Raw genomic sequence first — 15539 nt, forward strand, 5'->3', positions numbered from 1 at the left:
CAGAGACTTCTCCAGTTTCCCAACATTTTAACTTCCCATCAACAAGATGCAGGAGATCTCTCTGGCATGCCTTCTGCTTTCTTCCCAAGCGTTACCTAGACCCACCCTAGGCAGGAGGGAATGGATGGGCAAATACCCAGCCTCCGATCCCTTCCAGATTTCAACAGAGAAAGGTGTTGGGTAGGCTTCTCAGGAGGTCCAGCTGGCATTGAGCCTCTGTCACCCGTCATAGAACGTCGACAGCGCCCTTGTGTTGGCTTTTCTCCTCTTACTCACTCTGCCCACTGCCCCACTCCTGCTTCCTAGGAACGTGTCCCCAGTAAAATAACCACACCAAGGTCTGGAGTTTGGCTTTGCTTTTGAAGAAATTTAACCCAAGGTAAAAAGTCATCTCATTACTTAAGTTCTGAGCTCAGATTCTTGGAGCTCTTGTATTCACATAAAATGTCAGTGTAATAGCCAGAAAATACTACACAAAGAGGACTTTTAAAAAGGAGTAATTTTTGAGTTGTTTCACTTCTTATTGTGGTTCGCTTTCAAGGACTCTCTGAAATATGGTTAAAGAAATACTATGAATTCGGTTCTCATCTCAACAATGTGTATATAGATGAGGTTTGGGCCAAGAACCTAGCATAACTAGCCAGTGTTCTGAATATCCCCTCTTCATGCCTGTAAAAGTGGACACAAGATGTCTCAGAAAATAGCATAGTCTGAACTTGGCTCCAATGTTTGCACTTGTTACATTGATGCAATGAATGCCTTCTCTCTCTCTCTCACTTTCCCCAGCACAGTACCTGGGACATGCAGGTGACGAGTTATTACTGAATAAACGAATGAGTGAATGAATGAAATGATAGTATATCCAAGTTTGTTTTCTCATCTCATAAAATAAATTGAGAAGAAAATGTGCTGACATATTTGAGGGAACCTGTGAAGGAAATCGAGTATTTCCAAAGTATTTTGTGAATGGAAATAGTTTTTAAAAAGTTAATGTCAATGTTATAATTCTGACAAGAAAACAAAGAACTTCAAATACAGTGAAATTTGCCGTTCGTCTCTCTACTTTATATGAACTAGGCAGCAACATCTTCAGAAATTATAGATCACCAGTTACTCATTTAATATATTTATTTCCAACCCAGTAATTTTTGAACCAGAGTAAGGTACTGAATTACTAAATTATCTGTGAGACTTAAAAATAGAAAAAGGAAATAGAATGTGTTAGTAATACATATATTCTACAATTCGCTTACTTAATGAGTAATAAGCTGCATTATAGTTTAGCAACTGCAAATATGACATTTTAATGATTTTTGATATCTGGATTAGTCATTATGGTCCCAGAGCCCTAAAGTTCTTGACAGAAAAGAACCACTATCAAAGGTATACATCGCAGCTTAGTTTAATGTAATGGGGTTCACTGAATTCTGTGCCTGCTGCTGTTCTGTCTGTGCAGTAAATCTTCCTTGGGGGAGAGTGTGCCCTCCCATGTATCCCTGGAGAAGAAGAAATAAGGAGCGACAGGTCCATTCACTAGCTCACTTGCTTAGACTCTAAAAGGACAGAGTAGGGCGGAGACAGAAGAGAATGTGGTACCCCCCTTTTTCTCCTTGTTGGGGAAGGTGACAGAAACCCTCCAAGAGGGTTCAACTTTGTCCTTTCCTGTTGACTAAGCTGTCAGATATCCCAGGACTGCCGGAAGGAAGCACCGCAGGCTCCCGCCCAGCTTGCTCGATCCCAGTTCTAGAAGCTGCACGTCTAAGACCAAGCTGTGTGGAGGATAACATTCTTTGCTCTGAAGGTCCAAGGAGGGATCCTTCCTTGCCTCCTCCTGGCTTCTGGTGGTTGCTGGCCATTCTCGGCTTGTGGGTGCGCCGTTTGTGGGTCTGTCTCTGTGCTCGCGCATCTCTGTCCGCTACGTGTCTGTGTGGCTCCTCCTCGTGCGAGGACCCCAGCCCTTATGTCCAGCCTGCTCCTGCATGACCTCCTTTTACCTGATTGCTACCTTCAAAGATCCTAGTTCCGAATAAGGTCTTCTCATAGGTACCTACCACTGACTTCAGCCTCTCTTTCTGGGATGACACAATTCAAGGCACAACACGGATCCACAGTATTTTTTCTGAGGGTGGAGAATAACACTACGTTTTCAGTAAAGGCAAGAGGCACTGTTCATGCTGTTCCTGGTCTCTACACTTCACCAAAGCCCAGTGTTGAACAGTATACAGCAGAGAAAGGAGATTTAGGTTATACACAAGCATTGCAGAAGTCAGGTAAGTGGTACCGGTAGAGTGGATATTGATGTGACAAGGAAGCTTCATCTCCTCTCAAGATGGAATCAGAGGAACCTGGAGACAACGGGTGCTCCAGATGTATGTTCCCAGAAGGCAGGTTCAGTGAGGACAGCGACAGCAAACAGCATTACATATGTTAGGAAAAGTATAAACAGGACACAGGAAAATGGCTGTACAACTGGGCTTTCCCTCTGCAGGCAGCAAGGGGGTGCAAGCAGGTGTGACGTGGCTTTGGTTTTCTCAGCAGTTCAGCCATCGCTGGCTTCTGTCGACCCTGATGACCCTGTGAGCATCAAGGTTGAATGCGTAATATCTTGGTCCACTGAAGAAAAGGAAGACATCTGTAAAAAAAAAAAAAGTATTGAATTAGCTTTTAGATCTCAGATGTTTTCAGTTGTTTCTAATATAACATTTAAATGCAAATGTGCTATTTTAAAAATTTAAACAAATTTATTATTATTATTATCATCATCATCATCATTATTTTACTTACGATCCTGCTGGAAAACTGCATCAACTCTGGTTTCTATTCCTGGAAAGATACTTGCTATGGCTTTGGGATAACCTGGTTCCATGGATTGTCTTTGGTTATCATATCTGATGAAAAAAAAATCCCATGTTTTAAAATCAGTAAAGTATCTGACGACAACAGTTTTCTTTAAATTACGAATACTTTATGAAGTGTCCTCACACATATTTTCTCATTCGGTCTTATGTCCTGGGCCTAAGAATGGCGGACTTCTCTACCTAAGAGTACAAAATCCCGTTTATAAAATACGCGGATAGCATCAACACTGAAGCAGGCTTCTGATGGCTAGCATAATGTTATTTTCTGAAAGAAGGGTTTGCTCTTCTGAGATTTCCTCGACGGGTACAGAGTCAGCCTCTCTTCCTCTCACCCCCTGCCCACCCCCAGTAGTGAGGTAACAAGTCCAGTGCGGCCCCCACATTTTGTGGGTTCTCTTGAGTGTGTTAGAATTCATCTCCTAAGAATCAGTTTCTTTCTTTGCCTCCCTTCCCGGGGCTTTTTCAAGGTTTGATTTGTTTCCTGACATAGAATCTTCAATGCCATTGTGAAGACTTTTTAATTTTATAAAAATGACACTTTCCAAAGCCATGGCAACATCAATCATTCTGTGAGAAAGAATGCCTATTCGAGATCACCCAGGTTTTAGAACCTTCAGACGGCTGCTTGTTAGTGGTCTGTAGACAGTAAACAGGCAAATGTCCAACGGAAACAATAGTTTGCCTTACCTCCAGATCTGGTCATTTATGAAGAAGTAGGTTTTTCTCCTGTAGTAAACAGCTGCATCGATTGCTCGGATGCTGCTTGGGAAGCCGTAGTCTGAGATGTTCCTAGGATAACCTTGCTCAATGTCATAACCATTCAGAGCCCAGTACTGGCCACCTGCCAACGAATCGGGTCACACGTTAGATAAAGTTTTCTGCTTCTGCAACATCATGTGGTATCACTTCTTAGTCTTGGTGTAAATTCATCACAGAAACAATGGAACAGGAGTCTTGAAAAGACCGAGGTGGTCGAGTTCATCGGGCTGTATCAGCCCTCGTGGTTCTCCAGCCCCTGCTAACAACTCTGAGCTTGACGAACAGGGCATCCCGGCTGGGGACTCCGTCAGGTCATGAGCCTTTGAAGCAGAGATGCTGTTACAGCCGCGGGGGCTCGGACACTGTTAGACCTGGGACGAGGAGGGTAGGACGGGGTGGGAAAGCAGGGCTGAGGTGGGAAGAGTTGCTCCAGCTCCCCGAGCAGTGAGTGGCCGGGTCCCGACCCAGCCCAGGTCTCCTGAGCAAGTCCAGCCGGGGTGACATGCTCTCATCGGCTCAGCTACTCTCAGCCCGGAAGGGACCCCAAAGAAATCCTCCCCTCGCTTCGGGGACAACGAAAACAGGGTGAAAACTGTAGGCAGTTACCTTTAAATAGGAAAACAAGGTCCTCGTCCACATTCTCATAGGCTGCCTGTATGCCGTCGGGCAGGGACGGCCAGAAGAGGGAGATGAAGTTGAGTTCGACTATTCTCAGCTGAGGGTGTCTCCTCCAGAAGTACCTAGCGGAGCACAGGCTGTGAGCGGGCAGCGTCCCCAGACCCCTGCGTGCGCCCGCCCTGCCGACACTGCAGGGACCGTGGGACCCCGTCCCAGGGGCAGTTTCTAGCACCGTGGCCAACGTGCGCGATGCTGTTCACCTCCGGGGTGCTTCCCAGGCTTTAGGGGAGCTCCTAGGAGTGACCTTCTAGGATCACATGTGCCCTGTCCCCCCGACACGCCCCGGCAAGGCTCGCTCTTGTTCCTACAGAATGCCGAGATTCTTTCGAGTTTTCCAGCAAAGGCAAAAGAGTAAATCCATCCCCGATCCCACAATCACTAAGCAGCCTGTGGAAGACTGAAAACCCCAACCCGTGAGGTGACCTGCCCCAGTGTATCCTGGGCTCAGTCCCATTCCCTGGACTGAATGTGGGCGGGAGTGGATGAGGTTTCGGTGTCTGGTAAACCCACGGGCAGCCGGCGCCCGGGTCCCCAAGCTCTCACCCACATCTGAATGTTTACGTGTGTTTGCGTTTTTTTTTTTTTTTTTTTTTTTTTTTTTTTTAATTTTCCAGGACATTTCGAGTTACTCGGAAAGCACAGCCCACAGGAGGGGCTGCAGAAGCCCAGGACCCGGAGGAAAAGGCGCGATGTGTCCCCCGGGGACCAATTAGAGCCAGCTCTAAGTCACGCTGGTAAATTAAGTCCAAGGAAGAAACAGTCCAATCTTATACTTGTCTTTGAAGAATAGTATTTCTCCACGGAGGGTGGTGATAGCATCAAACGTCAGTCTGGGGTCGCAGGCTGTGGGCGTGCTCGGTCCAGTGGGTTGGATGGGGTTGTTTGAAGGACCTTAAAAAAAAAAGAGCTTTTTATCAGCTTCCGTCCAGTGTGACTGCTGGAGTACGTGGGATGCTCCTCAGGAAGCAGAGGGTTTTCACAGGACGAGAACGCCTGCCAGACCCTCCCACAGGGGATCAAAGCCACCCTACACGTGGCCCTCTTCAAGTTACCTTAAACCGGAATGGTGGTTTTCAGAGATGCTCCAGGTTCAGTTGTGAAGTAAAATAGTTCGAATTCCGTGCCTCCCCCTCCCCACATGCTACTTCAAACTCCTCATCCGGTCCCTCTTCTCAAGGATGCCCAGACAAGCCGGCGCCTCCCCGGGTGCCCGGGGCTCCGGCAGGGACCTCACCGTAGATGGCCTGGATGCCGTTGATGTCGTCCTGAGGGAGGGTGTAGGTGCTGGGGTCGCGGAAGGCGTAGTTAGGGTACATCAAGGCTCCGGGGTCCGTGGAGTGCGAGAGCCCCAAGGAGTGGCCAAATTCATGGGCGGCGACGAGGAACAGATTGTAACCTGAAACGCAAGCGTGCGTGGTGGGTGGGGGCTCCATGTGGGGGCAAGGGCGGGGACAGTAGGACCTTGGGGAACACAGCTTCCGGCCCAGCGGAGCCGGAGAAACCGCCTGCCCTGCCTCTCTCTCTCTCCCGCATTTCCCCTTCAGGCACCTGAAGAGATGGAGGCTGGACGCTTCAAGGTAGGAGCTGGGGATTCGGGTGCAGGAAGCTCCTCATCAGAGCTCAGAAGTAAGAAATACAAATATGGCCTTTGATCTGACTCTGGTATTGCACGGGTGTGGACCAGAGCCCGAGAGAAGGGACTGGGTGGGGCGGGGGGCTCCGTCGTCCTGTGGGGCTCCGCCGCCCGCTTCAGCCCCCCAGGCCCTCACCCTTCAGTTAGAGAAGAGCCCTGCTGGGTCACGACCAGCCCCAGATACAGACGGCCCTGCCTGTCCTCCCTGACCCCCTGTCAACCAGCATCAGCTCCTCCCAGACTCCTAGTTCTCCTTGCAGCTTCAGGGACCCTCCACCTTCCCCCTTGTTGGACCCTCCACCTTCCCCCTTGCTCCTTCCCCCAGCTTTAGCTTCCAGGAGCACAGTGCCTTCCCCAGCTGGGAACCCGACTTCCAAGGCTCACACTTTGGTCAGACAGAGCCCAAGCTCCTTGGCCGAGAGCAAGGACCCCTCACTGGCCCGGCGGACACCTGAGGACCTGCTGTGAGAGGGGAACTCTTCACTCCGGCCGTCCCGCAGACACAACATGCCCTGTCTTCCACGCTCACCTCTTAAAAAAGAGCACTTTCGACATGCAGGGCCGTGCGATACGATTCAGTCCTTGCCACATTTGTGTCAAGTATTTAGAAATATTTCTGCAGTAAAGGACTGAAGCCCACAGATTTTGGGTGTGTTCTTAGAGGTCTTGCAACCAGTAAGCAGTCAAGCTGGAGCCAAATCCAGGTTGATGGCAAGACCTGTGCCCTGACAACAGCGCCCAGCTTCCTACTGACAGCTAGCCTGCTGAAATTCTACCCCTGCCCCAAGACGTTCTTTCTTGACCCTCACATCCTTGCATTTTTGCATTTCTGAGTAGATCTCAAAAGCCTCTCTGAGTGCTGGAGCACGGTGTGATGGGCTTTGTGGGGTGGGTCCTGATGCACAGTCTAGAAGGGGAGCTATAGCTCAACGATGCGAGTGGCGCGGGAAAGTGAGCAGAGCGGCCGAGAAAGAGAAACAGAGGCTGTTGGGATTCTGAGCAGAAAGTCCTTACTTCCGGCTGAAACACGAGACAGGGGTGGCGTGGGGCAGGGCAGAGAGGGATTTCGGAAGGGAGGTCTGGGGGTGCCATGTGAGCAGACAGAGGGTGGTCGGGAGGCACATGGTGTGACGTGGGAGCAGCGCGTGCGCAGCGTGGCTGCTGCAGAGGGAGCGGGAAGACAGGTCGAAGGACGAGTCCACCAACTCCCACGAGCCCTCGATGCCAAGGAAAGGCATCCAGATGTTACGTGGTCCAGAAACATAATACTGGAAGTTTACACCAGAGGGTAATGTGGTCCACCACGGGCTCTCCCAGTGTAAATTCTGCTGTGGTGCTGGGAAAGCTTAGAGCAGAACTGGAGGTAAACAGCCAGGGAATCTGGGTCACTTAGTTCAGGTAAGAGGGGATGACCACGTGCACCAGCGGGGCGGGCAAGAGGAATTCAAAGTCCTGAAGAATGTTCTTTATCTTTGGCTAATCCCACGCCTAGCGCAGGGACTCGGGCGGGCAAACGTTCACAACACAGACTGAGAAAAAGGAGGGAGGAGCACGTTCCAAGCAAAGATTCAAGGTTCCTTTCCTATTTTCTAACGTGTTCTTCCTTCACGTGGTCTGACTCTTCTCATGGTCAGTCTTCACCTGAGAGGGGCGGTTTGTCCCATAGGAATAACCACCAAAAATGAGCTCCGTGAAATGAAACAGCTCAACAAAAAATAGGGTGGCTGTTTTCTGAGTGGGGTAGTTTTCTCAATGAACCCAGTTGTTTCTGGATTTCAAAATAAGGACCTTCTCCAAACATCATTAAATTTCAGATTATTACAAAGAAACAGAAGTCCTGAAGCAGCGGCCCCCAAGCTTGTGAGGGTTTAGATAGCATTTTAGTTCTGTGAGCCGCGTGCTTTCCATAGCAAGTACTTAGCTCTGCTGTTGAACCATGAGAACAGCCATAGATGGTACAAAAACAAGAAAGCGTGTCCCTGTTTCAATAAAACTTTATGCAAACAGGACAGGGCGGGGTTTAGCCACGGTCTATAGCTTTTCGATGCCTGTCCTAGGAAAGCAAGGTAAATAATTAGCCTTAGGGCTTTTTTAAAACCTAAATTTACTTAGCATCATGAGATCTCAAAAATTTAGAACGATCAGCCCGCGTGAGTGTGAAAGGTTACAGTAACTCAGGCGTGTGTGTGTGTGTGTGTGTGTGTGCACGCACACGCACAAGAGGGGCTTCTGGTGGGAGGAAGCTTGGTCAGGAGCTGCATGTTGACCCCATCCTGGTTAACTTACTGCTGGAATTCATGGTCCATATTTCATCTTCATCGAAGTGCGCGTCTCCTCCAACACCTTGGCCCGGCTGGAAGGCGTGAGCCAGGATCCCATTGGGTCCATCAAATGGAGAATTGTCGCCATGATCTGAAACAAGACAGTTTGTTTTGCTAACCCCGGCAGGGTCCCAGGTTAGCCAGGAGGGCCAATCTGAGCACAACGAGCCTACCTCCTTGGACAAAAGTGATCTTGATGTCTGCTTCTCCCTGCGAGGTCTTGGTGAAGGTCAGGGGTGACGCGTTGCTCCACACTTGAAAGGCTTTCTTAATAGACTCCTCCACATCGGCCTCGGACAACTGTGTGGTGTACTTAATAATCCTTAAAAATGAGAAGATGGGAGCAGGACTCATGGTTTAGAGGCTGCCAGCAGACCATGGTGCTCCCTCTGGGAGGGAGCGGTGTATGTGACGAACCAGCCGTGGGGAGGGTCTGGGGCGGGAGGGGGACGGGAGTCGGGGCTGCAGATAGACCTGCCTCTGGACAGGTCATTCCTGATCTTTAAACTCAGTGTCTTTATTCCTAAGAGCATCATGAATAGTAGCTCGTAGAGGGGTTGAGGGGATTATGGACATGCTAAGTATTCAGCCCAGATCTCGGCAAACCACAGTACTGAACCAATCCTGGGTACCGTTGCTGTGATCAGGAGGCACGGAACTGGGGTTGGTCTGCCCAGCAACGAATGAGGCTGTGTGGGGTCCTCAGTGGGGTTCATAGAGAGACCGCCTAATGTTGCCCTGTTGTCTTGAGACTGCTGGGGGAGGAGGACCGGAGCGTCAGGCTGTGTGGGGGGTGGAGAGCCGGTGGGGTCTTTGCTCCTTCACACCAGCTCTGGCCTCCCGGGCAGGGACACCTGTCTCCCATGTATCCCGCATCCTAGGACAGCGCCCGGCCCATCACAAAGCCTTGACAAACACCCCTGTCGGGCTCTGGGCTCGAATGTTCACCTGTAGGTCAGGTTGGTTTGTTCCCACTTGGGGTTTCCAGGGGTCACCATGAAGTCCCCACTGTCGGGAACCCCGCAGCGAGGTTTCCGCATCACCGCCAGCGTCTGCTGGTCCGGCTTCCCCGTCTCGCTCAGCCCGAAGAAGCGCTGCATCTCTTTGAGCTTCTCAACGATCACGCTAGGGCTGTTCTGCCTCTGCGACCGCAGTCCTCTCCTCGGTAACTGGTAGAACTTTTCTAGGTAATCCTGGGCACAGACAGACACGGAAGAGGCCCTGCTGGGGTGCCGCCGCCCACTCCCCGGGCATCCCACACGTTCTCTGCATCGCCGTGGACTCCTAACTGGCTAATGACCCGCGGGAGGGCGGCAGCACGGATTCGGGGGCCACTCTTAGAGAGCAGGGACAACGAGACAGGACAGCCCTTCCGCTCAGTGTTCCGGTTAGTGTTGATACACAAAAGCAGGTATTTCATAAGGGACGAGGCCCACGTCCTCACGCGGAGCACTGGTGCGCAGGCAGGAGCCTGGCTCCTCGTGACAAGGAACAAGGGGCGCTGGTGCGTGCGGAAGTCTGGGGTGTTAACTGCACTAAGTGGGTTCTCTTTTAACCATCTTCCTGCTCCAGTAGAGAACGTTCCATCCTCCTAAGACCCGGGCGTGCCCAGATAGGGAAACTGCCAAGGTGACAATGTGGGTCCCCACTGTCCCCGAGGCTTCCCAAATGAGAATTGATGGTGTCTCAGGAAGAGTGGCGCCCTCGTGGACACTAGCCTTTTCCCCACCCGCCACCTCTGCAAGGGGCCACGCTGCTCAGGCCACAGAGGTGGGAGGAAGGGGCTACGTCAGTGGTCTCTCTCGCCCCAAGCAGCCTGGGAACACCTGTCACCAGGCAGGTGACACAGGACTTCTGTGCTCTTCCCACCTGTGGGACTCAGAGGCTTGGGCTACGGTTTTTGGTCACGTCATTTAAAGGACTGAAGATTCACTTTGGTCTCTCAAGTGCGAATAGAACTAGCTCCTCACAGGGTTGCAGGGAGGAGGGACGAGGTGCCCAGGGGGGCGCCCCACACACGTTCAGCACTCGTGGAGCCCTCGCTGTTGGCCCCGGGGTTATTACTATTCCCACTGTGAGAGGTATTTAAGGAAGAAGGAAAGGACAAAACAAAAAGAACAATGCTTTTCTACAACTGCAATGCCAAGGAAAGGACACATGGCAAATCCATGACAGCACTCCCTGGTGTTTCTTCAAAATTTGGCCTGACTTTCGTGTAATGATGGAAAATAACTAGTGGTTTTGCTTTATAAACATTTATGAACCTGTATTTAGAAGCAGAATCTGGTATAGGAAATCTCATCGTGCCAGGAACTGACTTCAAGTTCCTTCTAAAAGCCCGTCCTCGTGTTCCCTGGTTCCCCTGAGGTTTCTGGCTGCAGAGACAGTCGGTACAGAAACCACCAGACATGGAGGAACCGGGTTGCATATAACGGATGGGGAGAATCTTAGGTGAGTGAGAAAGAAAACCACTTAGTTTTATAGTTAAAACCATTCCTTCTTGAATATCATGGAGGACACTAGGATGAGGAAGGGAAAAACGAAGGGCGGGTAGGGGGGGCAGTGGGAGACAAAGCATGAGAGACTACGGACTCCAGGAAACAGACTGAGGGTTTTGGAGGGGCGGGGGTGGGGGGATGGGTGAGCCCGGTGGTGGGTATTAAGGAGGGCATGGATGGCACAGAGCACTGGGGGTTACACGCAGACAGTGAATCATGGAACACGACATCAAACACGAATGACGTACTGTACAGTGACTAACATGACACAATAAGAAATAAAATAAAATAAAACCATTCCTTCTCAGTGGCTCTCCAGCTAGGAACCCTCCAGGTCCCAGAAATGAGATGTTTGAGCTCAAACAGAGTATCCACATACCTTCTTTCAGGCTGATTTTATTAAAAAGTAGAAAAAAGGGGCACCTGGGTGGCTCAGTGAGTTAAGCCTCTGCCTTCAGCTTGGGTCACGATCTTGGGATCCTGGGATCAAGCCCCTCATCAGGCTCTCTGCGCGGCAGGGAGCCTGCTTCCTCCTCTCTCTCTGCATGCTACTCTGCCTACTTGTGATCTCTCTCTCAAAAAAAAAAAAAAAAAAAAAAAAGTAGAAACAAGCCACAGTTGCCTGAGAACCAGCATGTCAACGACCGACCCACCGGAGAGCCTGTTTACCTGAACGACTTGTGTGTCCATCTCTTGTGTGTCCGCCTCTTCTGGGGACCCCCCAGGGACTGGGAAGGCCTGGGAGAGCCACACAGACAGGAGGATCAGGAGAAGCAATGTCTTCAGACGGATCATGGCCTTTTCTGCAAACGCTGCCCTCCTGGCCTTCCTCCGGGAGGGGTCCCCTCCACTGTGGGTGTTTCCAGCTCCCCAGATAGTGGGTCAGTCACTGCTCTCTCTTCTGGTCCCTTATAAAAGCCGCATCTGCAACAGTTGCCCCATCGGGAATGTGAAGCAACACAGGTTAATTACGCTCTGAGGCTGTTGCAACGTTCCAGTGATTTAGTCCTTCAGAACCGGCTGGCAGGGGGCGGGGGGGCAGGAGTCGCTTTCAACAGAAAAAATAAGCGCAAATTGCTATTCTTTGCTCTTGGGGTTTTGGTTAGAGACTCACTTTTGCACAGTTGTGTGGTCTAGGAGAAGGCACGGGGGGTTACTCCTGAAGGAGACGGTCAGCCGCTATCTGTGGCTTCCGTTTTCTAGTCAGGGACGTCGCCGGGGCTGTGTTGGTTCATGGAGGGGCATGGCCGGGTGAGCCGTCATTAGTCTGGGACCTGGGGGCCCCCGTCGAGCGGCTCTGCACACAGCCACCCTTGTTGGGAGGAGAGCGCGTCTGGGTCGGGGGTCGGCAAGCAGGGTTGGTGTGGGCGTCCCGGGGCAGCTGCTGGGGGTGGAGTTCTGGCCTCTGTGGATGAGAGAAGTCCGCGCGCTGGGCGCTCCATGGGAAGGACGAGGAGGGCAATGTGGACGGCGACAGTAATAAACAATCCGCCACGTACTTACTACGTCCGGGACATAACATGCCGTGCGTCTGTTATAACCTCACGCGGCCTTGGGATGCTGACTTCCTGCATTCCGCAGGGGAAATCACCTCCAGAGAAGGGAGACAACTTGTGCGAGTCACAGGTTAAGAAGGGGGCAGTTAGGATTCAGCCCAAGTGTGGTGTTCGGTGAGCCGGAGCCATCAGGCTCTCCCACCGGAGCACCCAGCTGGCCCACGACGGAGAGGGTTTTTAGACCAGGTGGCTGCCCTGGTCAGGGACCGGGGGGCGGGCTTAAAGTCCTGTGCCTTGGTCCCCCTTATCTGACTATGTGCACAAGATGATGTCACTGAATGGTCTTCGCGTGTGCTCACTTCTGTACCTTTACATGTTCTGCAAGGGTGGGTGTTTCGGGTATAAATGTGTGCCTCAACGTGTATGACACAGACATGTGTTAGCACGTAAATGATGCCTTTGAGATGCTACGGTCAGTAGTTCAGGTCCCTCCTGGTGTGTCTCACGTGCTTTCTAAAAACGTAAAACACTCCAGGTGCTGTCATAAGGACCAGATTCCTGGGGGTAAGTTAGTGGTTCAGGGCGCCTGGGGGCTCTGTAGTTAAGTGTCTGCCTTCGGCTCAGCTCGTGGTCTCAGGGTCCTGGGATCGAGCCCTGCATCGGGCTCCCTGCTCAGCGGGGAGTCTGCTTCTCCCTCTCCCACTCACCCTGCTTGTGATCCCTCTCTCTCTGTAAAATAAATAAATAAATAAAGTCTTTAAAAAAATAATAGCAGTTGAGACAAAATGCTGTAGGAGTCTGGAGGAAAAAAACTATAGTGGGGGAAGGTGCAATCAAGGAAGACTTCCTGGAGAAGGTTGACTTTGAGCTGGACCTTTAAGGGGAAATGGGATGTGGACATGCTGAGATCGGGCAATCCATTCCCTGCACGCGTGCGGACGCCCCCCAACCTTCCCCGCCAGGTTGTCCAAGCTGCCCTAAAGTTGTGATCGCGGCAGCCGTCCCTGGGCCCCAACTCAATCACGCTGTGACTTCCTCCACATTAGGTCTTCAGTGAAAACACCTCGTCCGACTGAAGAAGAGTGTCTTCACCTTGGTCTATCCTTAGTTACGCTGATGCACTGGCTTCCTCATAAGGTCATAAAGGTACTTTCTTCCGAACATAATGATTTAGACAAGAACCCAAGGTTGGTGCTGTTTCTCTAAATGTTGTATTAGACAGAACTGTCCCAAAATAAAAGTGGAACTACCGGACCTCCCAGTAGCCAACTTCTGGGCATTTAGCCAAAGAGGAAAACAACAACAAAATGAACAAACAACAGCAACGTCTGCCTCTGGGGGACGCGAGGCTGCCGGAGGGGAGGGGGGCCAGGGAGAGAGAAGAAATGGGACAGACGGAGCGAGAGGCCTGAGCTCACAGGTATAAACCAGCTGAGTCCCCAAGAGGACAAGGACGGGGAGACAGGAAGAGTGTAGTACCTGCGTGTGGGGACAGGTGGCGCCAGGTCCTCTGTGGTGACTGGAGGGCTCCGGAGCAGGGGGTGGAGAAGGCCTTGGGAGCGTTTCCAGAGCCTCCCGTTCCTGCTTTCCAAATGCTTTCTTCACACCAGGTCACCGCGTGCCCGCAGGCGTCTGCTCCTCCCGCCTTCTGATGCCCGGAGCCCAGGGCCCCTCAGGCCCTCTCGCCTCTGAAAACCTGCTACGGGGAAAGGATCAGTCCCCGCTCAGGGCCACACCCCTTCCCCACCCGCGTGGGGCCGCCACACACCACCAGTCATGTACACTTTAGTATGAACTTAGGGGCTATTTGCCTTCTGAGTCATCTTAAGAGAGAGAATAAAAGCAAATGCTTTATTAAAAATGAAGGCTTTGTTCCATATAATAGGAGTTTTGGATCAAGTAAGAAGATGGAAGAAATAAAGTTTTGGACGGCATGAGCCAAGGCAGGATCTTTAGTTGGGGAACGCCACCCCCTCTGACAGCAACCTGGCCCAGTTATCTGCTGTGCTGTCCCACAGCAGAAAGACCAACTTGGATTTCTATAGCTCGGCTTTGCTTTTAAGGCCCAAGATTTAGTTGCAAGATTTAGTCTGTTTTCTCTTTAATTAAAATAAAGTGTAGGGAAGTCCCCAGTCATGTGAGATGGGTATAGGCAGCTCACCAAGCTGTCTGGACGTGTGGATGTGTGCCTGAATCCTGAAGGGGGAGTCAGAGGTCACAATGAGGTCTGCGACCCAGCCGGGGAAGCGGGGTGCGCCAAGCCTGGGAGCATCCCCAGGGATGACTCCCAAAAGCGAAGGGAAAACGCCCCATGCATCATGCATGCTTGAACTCAGCCCATCAGGACGGGGTTCCCGGTGACCGAGTCGACAGAATCATTACTGGGGTCGGGTCAAGAACTCGACACTTGAAATCACACTACCTGGGCTCAAGTCTTTGCTCTGCCACTTCTACTCGTGCAACTTCCAGCGACTCACCTTGGCCCCTTCGAGTCTCCCGTGCTACCCCGCTGACCCCACACGTTGGCGCCTCCCTCGCAGGCATCGGGAGGCTGGGCCAGGGCCGAGCCCGTGTGAACCCACCGGTGTGCTGTCCTCTTGGTGGGATGGAGGCGGGGAGGCCGTGTGTCCATTCTGCGGGCCGAGTTAGCACTGCTGAAAGCTCTTCTCTCCCAGAAAGAGAAGTGTTCACGGGCAGTCCTCACGGCTCCCACCAACTACAGGACCCAGTGGAGCTGCTGTCTTGTGGGTGGCCAGTGGGGGCGGGTCCGACAGGCAGATGAAGCTGATGAGCGGATGTGGTGGCCCCCACGCTGGCGGGAATGGGAGGGGGCGCTGCCCTGAGTGGTGACCCGCCTCTCCGGACCTCGTTCATTAGCTTCCGAGTTCCCGTGTCCTCCCTTCCCAGCAGGAGGGGGCTGACGATGGCCCGTCCGCGACTGTCCACCAGCCAGCCTGGCCGAGACGCCCGAGGACAGACCGGGAATGACGGTCATCTCCACACCAGGCTGCTCGGGTTTCGGGAGACAGGAAGCTGCCCGTGACTTTGCAGAGTTCTGTCTCAATCCCCAGTCCATCCCTCCGGCCTGCACCACGAGTCTCACTGTTCATGTTTCCTGAGCCGCGGGTTTTCTCAGTTGGCCCCGTCTCCTTGGTCAAGCCTCAGGCCCGCGGCACGGAAGGACGTCCCCTCTTCCCTTAGGGGACAGTGTGCTGTGGCGTCCATCCTCCTGGAGCCCCCGTGAGTACCCTGTGGTGGGTCCAGGCACCTCTCGGTGTTTCGATACCAGAGTCCCC

General features: G+C 52.0%; 1 protein-coding gene across 2 annotated transcripts; it reads right to left on the bottom strand.

Annotated features, from left to right (window-relative positions):
- Positions 1–1110: 1110 nt before the first annotated feature.
- Positions 1111–15537, bottom strand: MMP8 (matrix metallopeptidase 8). Of its 2 annotated transcripts, XM_059179309.1 has the most exons (13): positions 14721–15537; positions 13723–13942; positions 11862–12152; positions 11417–11671; positions 9198–9442; positions 8423–8571; positions 8215–8340; positions 5530–5691; positions 5069–5186; positions 4224–4357; positions 3546–3699; positions 2785–2888; positions 1111–2632 (listed from the first exon to the last, which is right to left on the bottom strand). In XM_059179309.1, exons 4-13 carry the CDS (start codon positions 11540–11542, stop codon positions 2532–2534), a joined length of 1419 nt encoding a protein of 472 aa, XP_059035292.1. In that variant the 5' UTR covers positions 11543–11671; positions 11862–12152; positions 13723–13942; positions 14721–15537; the 3' UTR covers positions 1111–2531. The 2 variants fall into 2 exon arrangements, with proteins under 2 accessions (XP_059035292.1, XP_059035296.1); XM_059179313.1 differs by having other exon boundaries at positions 11862–13939.
- Between the last annotated feature and the right edge of the window lie 2 nt (positions 15538–15539).

This window comes from Mustela lutreola, chromosome 1 (assembly GCF_030435805.1).
Source record: "Mustela lutreola isolate mMusLut2 chromosome 1, mMusLut2.pri, whole genome shotgun sequence".
Classification (NCBI taxonomy): Eukaryota; Metazoa; Chordata; class Mammalia; order Carnivora; family Mustelidae; genus Mustela; species Mustela lutreola.